This window comes from Diadema setosum, chromosome 17 (genome assembly GCF_964275005.1).
Source record: "Diadema setosum chromosome 17, eeDiaSeto1, whole genome shotgun sequence".
Lineage (NCBI taxonomy): Eukaryota > Metazoa > Echinodermata > Echinoidea > Diadematoida > Diadematidae > Diadema > Diadema setosum.
This window is the reverse complement of record NC_092701.1, coordinates 32,553,745-32,565,474: the sequence shown is the minus strand read 5'-3', so window position 1 is coordinate 32,565,474 and position 11,730 is coordinate 32,553,745. Positions and strand designations below refer to the sequence as shown.

The 11,730-nt window shown below is 38.7% G+C and overlaps 1 protein-coding gene across 1 annotated transcript; it reads right to left on the bottom strand.

Moving 5' to 3' along the window:
- Positions 1 to 2,342: 2,342 nt before the first annotated feature.
- Positions 2,343 to 8,552, bottom strand: LOC140240618 (microsomal glutathione S-transferase 1-like). The gene is made up of 3 exons (XM_072320372.1): positions 8,421 to 8,552; positions 3,315 to 3,409; positions 2,343 to 2,586 (listed from the first exon to the last, which is right to left on the bottom strand). The coding sequence occupies exons 1-3, from the start codon at positions 8,550 to 8,552 to the stop codon at positions 2,343 to 2,345; spliced, it is 471 nt and encodes a 156-aa protein (XP_072176473.1).
- Positions 8,553 to 11,730: the final 3,178 nt, after the last annotated feature.

Genomic DNA, 11,730 nt, shown 5'->3' with positions numbered 1-11,730 from the left:
CTAAACTGTGTGACATGCAGATAACTTTGTTAATAAGAATCACAAAGATGAGTCAAATGATATTTGGTTACAAAAAAGAAGAAGATACATACACTGTACTCTTATAAAGGCCGTCATGCAGAAATAATTCATGGAATTACTCTATGCAAGCAAAGCTCATCAGGGCTCCATTTCTTAGAATGCTGCTGTAATATAGTTAATGTTGCTGCATTGCCAACATCACATCTTGCTTCCTGACTGGCTGTTGGTACAAGAAGTTGCCATTCTCGCAAGAGCTGCTATGATCATAACATCTTTTTTTAAACAAGACCCAGTAATACGTTCTAGAAAGGGAAGATTCCTGCAGATGTTGCTTCATAATAATGATTTCATTGGAGGAACAATATGTGCGGATGTGTGTGTGTGTGTGTGTGCGTGTGTGTGTGTGTGTGTGCGTGTGTGTGTGTGTGTGTGTGTGTGTGTGTGTGTGTATCTATGTATAAGTAAATTATTTGTTTCTGACCACCGAAAGATGAACCAAAGCTTGCCTGACTGAGCAAAGCAGATTTTAAATTATGAAATACTCAACAAGGAACTCAGGAATTCTGAATTCTGGAGAAAAATTAGGAATAAAATGATACTGTCTGTTGTATTTCTTACAGGTATACATGATACCCCTGGTACCTTTATCAGATATAGAAAATATCATTGTAGAACAGAGATGACCAAAACACGTATGATGCAAACTTAATAATTTACATAATATACACATTATAATATAAGGAATGATAATCGTTGTGCGAAAACTTATTCTACACATGCAGTATCAGCTTTATTCTTAAGGTACACTTATGAGGCAAGAACAGTGAACGTACGGGAAAAAACAAGCATAAACTTGACTTGTTGACCAGCATAAAGTATTGAATGTTAATACTGGCTTGATTTTGATTTTGAGTTTGATTTGAGAAAGTGAGGATTCAGGCAATCACTGCCACGTAGTAAACAGAAAATAAAAATCTGCCACCGGTATACAAAAAGAAAAGATTATTATTATTATTATTTTGGGGGCGGTGGTTGGAAGCAAGTTCTGTCTTCAAAGAACAATACATTCAAAGAAGAAAAAGTACTCACTAAGCAATGTTTTATAGCTATAGCTTTCTTCTGAAATTTCATGTGTCAATATTGATTGCTGGGAAAGAACCCCTCTATGAAAACAGAAATACTGAAGGGGGGGGGGGACAAACAAACATTGAATTTCTTATTTCTCATCATCGCCAACATGTTCTCAACGTGTCCCTGATATGATATACTCCTTTCATTTAATGGTTCTTTTATTGGACATATGGATTATGTTTTGCTAAGAAGGAGGGGGCAGTATTATAAGCACACGCACACACACAAACATTTATATTTGTTATATAAACATGAACACTTCATTCGCTTAACATACGTAAACATATTCAATTTATCCAACCTTTTGTGCATATTCCCAATAAGATATCAATTCAAAGTACACATCAGATATGACATTTGATAATGCCTATAAACAAAGATAATGTGCTTTTGCTTTTTCAAATGATTGCACGCAGTTTCAAATTCGTACGAAATGACTGACAGGGATGGTATAGTTTTGGTTGAGATGGGGCTTCCGGTTTCAAGGTTTTTAGGTTTCTCTTATGAATATGAAGAAGCTAAGAGGAATTCAAAGTTCATTTGATGAACATTTGTTTGAAATGGCCGAAATATCCAAAACAAAGTAATCCCAATAAAAGTTAAGACCCCTTTTATTAGGATTACTTTGTTTCAGGATCTCGGCCATTTCAGAATCGATTTTTATCCAATAAACTTTGAATTCCTCTCAGAATTGTATGCTCTGTAACAAGTCATAATAAGTGGCTTCTTAGTATCTCTTAAAAAGTTTCAAGCTCAATCCTCATCTCAACCAATATATGCATCCCTTTAGAATGTCGCGAACTAAATTAGCTACGATGAGTCACACCCCAAACTGTAACCACAAGGACCTGAACACTGGCCTACACACACGTAAAGTTTCACAGAACGGAGATTATTCAAATTCTTGAAATTCTTCTGTCGAGTTGCTTTTTAATTGCAACTGATTGACGAATTGCCCTACATCGACGCAAATAAGCACTGAATGGATCAGTGTTTTAGTAGTAGCCATGATAACAGAAATCATGAGCATACATACGCGGGCAGGAGGTCGTAGGTTCGAATCCTACCCGAGTGTGTATGCTCATAATTTCTTTTGCCATGGCTTCTACTAAACCCCTGATTGATTCAGTGCTTATTTACGTCGGTGTAGGGGCAATTTGTTAATCAGTTGCAATAAGAACAGAGATTATTCAGAATTGTCCGCTGCGAATAATGAGAAAAGCCATTGAACAGTTGACGACAACGCCTGCGGCATAAGCCAAGCTTCGGGACGGCTGGCGGAGCGGCGTCAGGTACGCCACCGTGTGAAAGAACCTGGAGAGGGCGAAGGCGCGAAAATGGAGGGACGCTGCGTTGAACGACGGTTGCGTGGCAACGTAAAGAAGACCGAGGACTGCGAATGGGACGACGTTCTCGAGGTCATTTAGATGACATCTTTGTGAATAAAAGTTGATAGGAAACATGGTGATTAGTCTTTAGACTTAATATTATTTCACATTCAATATTTCAAATCTAGGTTCATGCATAATCAGTAACATCACATTTGGCACGTCTGGTAGATTATACAAGGGCGAAGTAAATTCTTAGTGTCATCAGATTATAATAGATTACCATTTACATATTATGGAATGTGAAATTTCGCATCTTTTCGGTGGAAAAAAAAAAGAAAACCGCACACACACACACAGGTGTTAAAATAAGAGTAACACAGCCTTGATGAAGCTAGCTGAATTTTGTAGCAGTTACACATGTATAATATGTATATTAAAATATCGTATTGCAATAATGGCAGCACAACGATATCAATGATATGGTTGATAGAACATGTCCATCAGAATTGATCTGGTTTTTATACCATGTGTTTGGACAGGTTTCGTCTATTGACGAGCAGGGAGTAATCAATGATGCAACTACTAGAAAAAAAAAATGTTTGTTTTATCAGAGAGCAAAGGTCACATTTACCCGGATTTTCTACCTTTAACACGTGTATGATTTATTGGTTACTTCTTCATTTGCTATAGCTTTTCTGTCTCTATACATCCACCAAATACCTCGCCCTGATGTTCATCGAAGCCATGGTTCCCGCAACAATACCCACCCATTCAATGGACATTTCCAATAATTCATGCACGGTTAATCACTCAAAATCACATTCTTTTTACCTCTGAATTCTCAGCAAGGATGGGTCATTGAGAATGGGCCTCATCCTTTCTCTTTCCTCCCCGACAAACGCCAAGTCCTCCCAGTTTGCGAACACCTGCACAGACAACCAGCAGACATCACGGTCAAAGACGTTTGAAATAGTTAAGGAGTCAAGTATAACAAAGAGGCATGTTATTGCTTCATTCTTTGTAACTCATCAGTAGATACTGACTGGCGCGATTCGAAAGAACTGTGTAGATCCCACAAAATGTCAAAATGATCGCCCACTAATGTTAAAATTACCACAAGCGTCATAACACGTCAACCAGAAGTGTCGTAACACGTCAACCACAAATGTCAAAGTAGTTACCACTGTTTAATGTCATAACACGTCAACCACAATGTCAAAATTTGATTAACCACAAATGTCATAACACGTCGACCACAAATGTCAAAATTTCCCTTTTTACTGCAAATTTCATTACCCCGAACCACAGCAGATCCTAGAATCGCGCCATCTAGTGACCAGCAAACAAAGAATACAACCTGGCTAAAAACGTTTGGTGCGGTGCTTCATTTGCTAAAATAATAAAGTACAGTTGTAGCAGTGAAAATGTGCCCTCAGAACTGACCAGTTTACAGTTTAAAAATTCATGGATCTTTGCATTTGAAAACCTGCTGTCTATAATGTAGTGGGCCGGTTACTTGGTCAATTTCACAGATCCTCCCCCCCCCCCATAACCTTATAACAAATTATTCCATCGAGTATACTTAACTTCTCTATATCGATCAATTGATGCAATTTCTGAATCATCCCCGACGCTTTATCATCGTCCAGGACTGGACGTGAAACAACCGCGCGCGAAGTCGAAATTAAAACAAGTCCAGATGCAATGATTTAACTTAGTACCTTTATTTTCCCTGCGGAATGCATTTAAAAAATCACATCTCCGCCAAGATTACGAGGTCATGTTTCCGCTTGTTTGTCGAAAAGTTAGGACAGGATTTCGATCAATTCTGGGGTTTACGTCTTTTGTGGTAAGAAGAACAGGTAATGGATTTTTGGTGGTGTTCGAATCGTCGGACCTAGGGGCTTTTTGAAGGGTACGTGCGTGCGCAGTACACATGCATGGCGTAAGTGACCCTGTATCCTCCAAAGAGATTTCCGCTCCCCCACCGTTTCTAATCTTAATATAAATTTTCAAGCATATCAGTTGTTGTTACACCGGAAGCAAATGCAGACAAGCTATCAGGTTGTCTTTACAACCAGAGGATGACCCTTCATTGTAATGACATGTATAAATATAGATACGACACTCAATCGGATATAGAAGGGGAAGGTTGCCGTACAGGCTCTAGCTCTCGTTTGTGAGTGCTTAAAATATCTATTAAGATTTGTCGGAGGGCGATTCATATAGTTAGCAACATCATTTCACAATTATTGCGACATACACGTACATTACGAAATCAATTTAGCACCGCAGTTCATTAATTTGGAACATTGTACTTTCCTTCATTATGGGTGGTGGCATGAATGAATTATCAAGCCAATTTGACTTTTCTACAAAGATAACGACAAATTTGCTTTGAAAGGAGTTAACCAGATCATCTAACGCCCTTACAAAGTTGGACATTGAGATGATACTGTTTATTGACGTTTTCCTGTTTATTCTATTTTAGCTTCTCCATGCATGCCAACCATCTGAGACGTATAGATAGACATGCTATACATTAATGCTCCTAGAAAATATTGCCGACCCAAATAACGACAGGACGCATGTGTCCTTAAAATACCAACGATGCATGCTTTCCAATATTCATTGGACTTCAATACTGTGCGGTTCGTCTCGTGCCTCTTCGCGCATGAGCAGATCGAAGGTCTTTGAACCAACAGGCATTTTGGTTTGTAAAATCACTTAAATACGTTTCTGTGATGTTGCGACTTTCTTATGTGATCCGTGTAATTGCAAATGCCCTCGTGAGTATATCATTGACCTGTATAATGTATGCAGTAATCTTCACCCAATTTTCGTCGCATCAAGTGAAATAAAACGGACCGAATTAATAGTTCATTATAATACCTGTCGAAATAACTGGGAAGTGAGGTATAAAACTAGCAGCAAGGAATTCAGAGGTGATAGGGTACATCATCATGTGTAGGGAATGTTGACCTACTGGTGGCTCAAACATTATTTTGCACAAATATTGTCTTTGCACCAATCAATAAAAATGTTTAGTAAAAAGAAATCATTACTTCTCCAATTAACATAGTGATTATGACCGATATTAATGAATTAATTATGAATTACTTCATACCGTTCTGTAATAAATTCAGTATCTACTTCTATTTATAAAAGCAAGCTTAAACCCGAAGAGGTCATTCAATTACAGCTTCTATAATTACTTCTTCTCTTATTTATCGATAAAAATAACATTCCTTTCGTGTTTTAGAACTCATGCAGCGTTTGATAAAGTGATTTTCATTCCCTTAGTTTCTATGACCATTGGATCATCCAAACACAATCTGCAAAAACATAAACAATTTCTTCAAATACCTTGAATACTGGCAAAATCAGATTTTCTTTATTCATTATCTACATAATGTATTTTCTTTTTTGTCATGCCAAAACTGAAGGGAAAGAGGATAGAGTTTCACGGTCATTGGTCTGTTTCACAGTAAGGTGCCCTCGAACCAGTCGGAATAAATTGAAGTAATAGGCAAATTAAATCATAACGTCAGTGCCGTTTACTATACCAAATGTTTTCCTAATAGTTTATTGGTAATCAGGGAAATGACCCTCAATTACTACCTGGGGAACGTATGCACTTCCACACGCGAAAGGAAAAGAAAACTGAAGTTTGGCAGGGCACCAACCCTACGTACAATGAAATCAAGTTACCATTGAGCTACGTTATGATTACCATAATTACAACATATCATTAAACATTAAAGTGACAGTGTAAAGATGCTAATTAAATGAACTCACAGTTTGGGCCTTCAGAATTTTGCGGGTAACTTTATCTTAGGTTTTTCAAGTTTAATAAAAGTTGAATTTGATAAATGAATTACATATATCAAACAATATAATCTAGTGGGTATATAAATTTTATAAAAAGCGGACAGAAGTTAAGGCAATATGTTAATATCTTAACTACGCTTGTCCCCAGATTCTCCTATTATGAAGTAGCTTGCACACGATCATACATTCCATTTGTTTCATGCTAAAACCCCTAACATGATGAATGAAATTTATATGGGTCGCACTCAATCATGGCAATTTTGAAGTGATCCTAGAAATGATTCAACTCAATTCCAATTCCTTTAATTATGTTGCCATTTAGTTAAGAAGACAACGGATTGTACTGGCAAAATAATTGATAAAAATGCTTTGAAAGTACATAATTATATACATAAACTAAAGGGAGGAGTGTGAGGTGATTGAATGGAATTGCTCTCGGCTGAGAAGGTGGTCAGGAGTAAATTCTCTGCCATCAATTCTAGAGTCTGAACGGTTTTGTAACAGTGATATTTAATAAATCTGTTGACATAATAACGATCTCGTAATTTTTAGTTTCCTTGAAGGAATCGGGTCACTTGGGTTCATTGACGTCATCACTTCATCTGATCTGTAGTGCATGTGAATGTGGTGGACATCTCTGATTATGTATTTTGTGACACGGTGTGGAAGTCTCACCTTCCACAACTTTTCAGTTTCTTGTCGGTTAAGAAGAAATTTCGATCACGATTATTATGGTTTCAGGTTATTTTCCTATTTGTTGACAGTGGAGTGCAGTTTATGATTATAACACACACACACACACACATACATACATATGTATATATATATATATGTGTGTGTGTGTGTGTGTGTATTCATGTAGCTTCATACCGTCAATAACGCTCTTTTCTACAGCCCATGCTGAACACACGTATGATAACACACGCGCACACACACACACACACACACATACATAGTTAAAGGCCAAAACAACGAACAAACACGAAATCAAGACCTATGCAACACAAACACATTCGCACACACACACACACACACAATCAAAGTTAAAATGCAGAATCCCACTTGCTGCACACTCTTTTTAAACAAAGCATTATTTAAATCTGAAAAAATGACCAAAGATTAGACCTCAGCCACCCCTCCGCCATGACCAAATTCTACTTTTGTATATAGGCTCATGGGTAGTGAGACAGCTGTGGGAAACTGCATTAAGATATTGTTCAAATACATTACCATTGTATCAACTGCCATCATTTCGATTATCGATAGTAATGAATAGTACTTGCACTGCCAAATGACAATACATTACCTTGTAATTTGCTAATACATGTACATGTAATACCAACGCGGACTTCCTTTGTATTTGTACGTATTCAGTGGAGCGTGGCTGCCTACTTGTGTGGCGTGTATGCTCGGTCTTACAAGGCAGATGGAATCTTTATTGTGTTTTTCATCCTGGGCGCGACGACTTAATATAGCTGGAATTTACAACAGTGGGTGGTTAATAAGGGCTACTTTTAAATCCGCCCACCTCTGGACATGCACTGCTGAAGTCAAAGACCTCTGCGTATTAGGGTCTACGTGGCCGTGGGGTTGACTCCCTGTGTGTTAACAGCATTGGTGTGTTTTTGCAATGACAATGATTTTAGGTTCAAAATGAACGTAACCCTTAAGTTATACCCAGTTTCTGACACTATTATACTGCATGATGTTCAACAACACCAAATGAACTTCTTTTTCAATGTCGGCTTTGGCGATAAATGTGTTTGAGAGGTGAAAGCGATTTCTTCCCGATGGCACTCTATTCTAAAGCATCTGCACAAACAAAAGAAAAAAAAAGTACAATGTTGGATTTAGACCTGTATATTTTAAAATAAACAAAGTATAGAAATAAAAGTCACGATCATATTCATATAATATTATATACGTTTCACCTAGCCCAATCTCTCGCACGAAATAGTTCCTGAGTAGCTTGCGGTCAGATACGACACGGATACATATCACGATGCCCACCACCCCTCCCCCGCATTTCCTCTCGGTGAAGGATATGACCGATAATCATTGTATGATGATGGAAACAAAAATCACGAAAAAAAAAATCAACCAAACCTTTCGCTGAAGCCGATACTTGGATGTCCACAGCGCTACAGCCATCATTTTCAGGACAACGATAGTGACGTAGGTAGCGTATAGTCTGAATATCTCGTTTTCCAGGGTGTAAACATTAGTTGAAGGCGCCATTATTTTTCCTGGGTCCCCTGTCGCGTCCCTGCTCAACAATTCAACTATTCTCCACTCTAAGTTACGCCAGTTCACCCACTAACTGGATGGCTCCCTCTGGTAGGCCGAGAGGACGAAGGCGTAACGAGATTGGAACGATAATAGATCTCGCTCTAAAGAGCCCATACCACAGAACCCTCTCTTATGTACAAAAATGAACAATTTCCCTTGCAATGAGAACCCCTCATGCGTAGGATCGTGTGTGGGCGTGTATACTTGCACAGCTATACTGTGTTTTGGTAACAGTCAAAAAGTGTCAACAACCAAATTCGCCCGCGACTTGACCTGAGTTGACCGACGAGGGCGGCAATATTTCCCCCAGTTGTCCGATCGATTGATTTCAGTGACCGCATTCAAGATGTCTCCTTTAGCATGACACAGTCATCATACAATTCTTATTTCCCGTCTCCATGGGGAAAAGAAGAGTGTCTTCTTCATCTGTTGGCTGTAATATTCATTGTTTTCCCCTCAAGATTGCAACACTGCTACATTCTATGGACGATTACGCTTTTTCACACATGCGCGCGCACACACACGCCCTCACACATATTATATATATATATATATATATATATATATATATATATATATATGTATATATATATTATATACATATATATATATATATATATATATACATATATATATATATATATATATATATATATATATATGAGAAAGGAAGGAGAAATTGGTGGGTAGCTTTTACATCATTATTCCTCTTACTGTTTCTCCTTTTCGGAAAAGCGTAAGAGTTGAAAAATTGGTCTCCACCGGGAATCGAACCCGGGTCTTCGATATGGAACGCCAACGCCTAACCGCTCGGCCACGGAGACGTCATAGCTGTTCAGGCAGACCCAAGCTCGAATACCCGACGGACCAACCTTTCAACTCTTTATGCGCATGTTACTTTTTGGGGCAGAGAGTTATATAATATATATATATATATATATATATATATATATATATATATATATATATATATATGAACGTTTTATAAGAAGATAACCTTTTCTGTACTTTTTTCAGCATCTCTATGGCGATGTGCTGGAGTCATACATTGCGTGTCATTTTCTTCGTGGATTGTGAGACCCGTAGATTAGCTATACACGTTAGGACGCATTCTAATTGATCCTAAAGAGTTGCTCGCCTAGATATCGTTATGGGACATGATAGGGCCTACACTGGACAAACATGTGGAAGGATTAACCAGGTTTATTGTTCGATGTTTCTCTTTGACTACGTCAAACTGAGGCAGATCCAGTCATTCGAAACCAAGAGTTTCAAGAGTCTCCTTTTGGCATCTCTTGTACAACGAAGGAAAACAAATGAGTTTGTCCGTGATCGAATCACTTTCCTGGGGAGGTCTCAGGAATTAACTCCTCCTTGTAATTTGTAAAGAGGAGGAAACTGTCTTGGTTTGGCCACTTAACCCGTCACAACACTCTCTCTCCAAATCGAAGACATTTATGTTGGGGGGGGGGGGGGTTGTGGAATAGTGGATAAGACTCCCGACTGCCAACTGGAGGACCCGAGTTCGAATCCAACCCAGTGCTTACGTCCTTGGACAAGATGATTTTACCCATCCCCGGATCACCGTGTAGATCCTTGAGCATCCGTGTTTATATGTGACTGGGGCATGAGGTAGAGATCAGTGCTTCAAACACACTACAGTATTCAGCCTCATAGGATTTTTTGACGCCTCTACTATAATGATGCAGCACAAATCGTCTTTTGGTGTGCCATTACATTACGTTGGCCTATGTAGCGCACAAAGTAGCTGTATAACAATCACCCTCATGGAATCTTGAATGATATGACAGAAATATTGTTGTGCAAAATTTTAATGAGTGGTCTAAAGCTGAAGGCGTTCTTGTATACAATCAAACTTATCTATAGCAACCACGCAAGGAGGACGTAACAAGTTGCCTTTATAGACAGGTGGCTACTACTAGTATAGACAGATTCTGCGACATTTCGTGTTGTATCACATATATTCATGTTGTACACATGTGGCAGTACTACTTGCAAGTTCATGTAGGTCCTATACAATGTATGTGTATCATAACCGAGGGGTGGGTGGTAAGTACCATTGGCATTCTTTGACCCCCGTCCCACAGGCCCCTACCCTGAAAAAAACAAAAAACAAAACAAACAAGTTCCGCGGTCCCCGAGTATGAATGATAACTACTTATAGGGTTTCTTTCTTATGAGGTCCTAAAACAATTTTGAAAGGGTTCTGTGCGTGACAAGGCTGCAAAGCAGAAAAACAAGCTGAATGTGTCTGTGACCGCTACACACAGTTGAAAATCTACAGCGGGATGCAAACTTGGTGGCTGCTTGCCGTATTAGACAGGTGGCCGCTATGCAGATGGTCTTTAACATAACTCTCAGGGGATTTTTAGTGGCTGCATACGGCTTGCACGTTGCTGATGTACACTGTACACATACGGCTACCGAGTCAGGTTTGTCTGTGTGCAGTCACACAACAACGACATAGTCTACTTTCACTCAACACATTTAATAAAGCTCATTATAATGTCTATCTATCACTTCCACAGCCACTACCTCCATTAGCCCATACAAAACCACAGGCAGACAACAAAGCAATTATGTACCCCATAAAATGCGCATTTACGTCAACTGATAGCATCTAAAGACAACTTCTAACAGAACACGTATAAAGGATCACAAAACAGTCTGCTTTGTGTTAACTTTAATTGGCCCATTCTGCAGAGCCAACTGTGATGGTAAGAGATACCTGTATACCTATCATGATATACAATACCACTCGCGATCACCAATTCCCTTTTCCTCAACAAAAACAGCAGGCCGACAACGAAGTGTGTACGTCGTGATCATATCACTACACATTCTCGTGGACGTCAACCTTTAAAGGGAAGGTGAACCCAAAGAGCAATGTGGATTGAGTGAAAGCAGCAACATTAGTAGAACACATCAGTGAAAGTTTGAGGAAAATCGGACAATCAATGCAAAAGTTATGAATTTTTAAAGTTTTGGTGTTGGAACCGCTGGATGAGAAGACTACTAGAGGATATGACGTATGAGTGGACAACAATACAAAGAAAATATAAAGGAAATTCACTTTTCTAGAATTATGAAAGAGCAGTGGACCAAC

What these genes read in the sequence shown, in the direction of transcription:
- LOC140240618 (XM_072320372.1), bottom strand. Translation starts at nt 8,552, where the DNA reads ATGGCGCCTTCAACTAATGTTTACACCCTGGAAAACGAGATATTCAGA. An exon ending in AGTATCGGCTTCAGCGAAAG is followed by an intron (nt 3,410 to 8,420) that starts GTTTGGTTGATT and finishes TTGTCTGTGCAG; the next exon opens with GTGTTCGCAAACTGGGAGGA. An exon ending in TCCTTGCTGAGAATTCAGAG is followed by an intron (nt 2,587 to 3,314) that starts GTAAAAAGAATG and finishes TTATTCACAAAG; the next exon opens with ATGTCATCTAAATGACCTCG.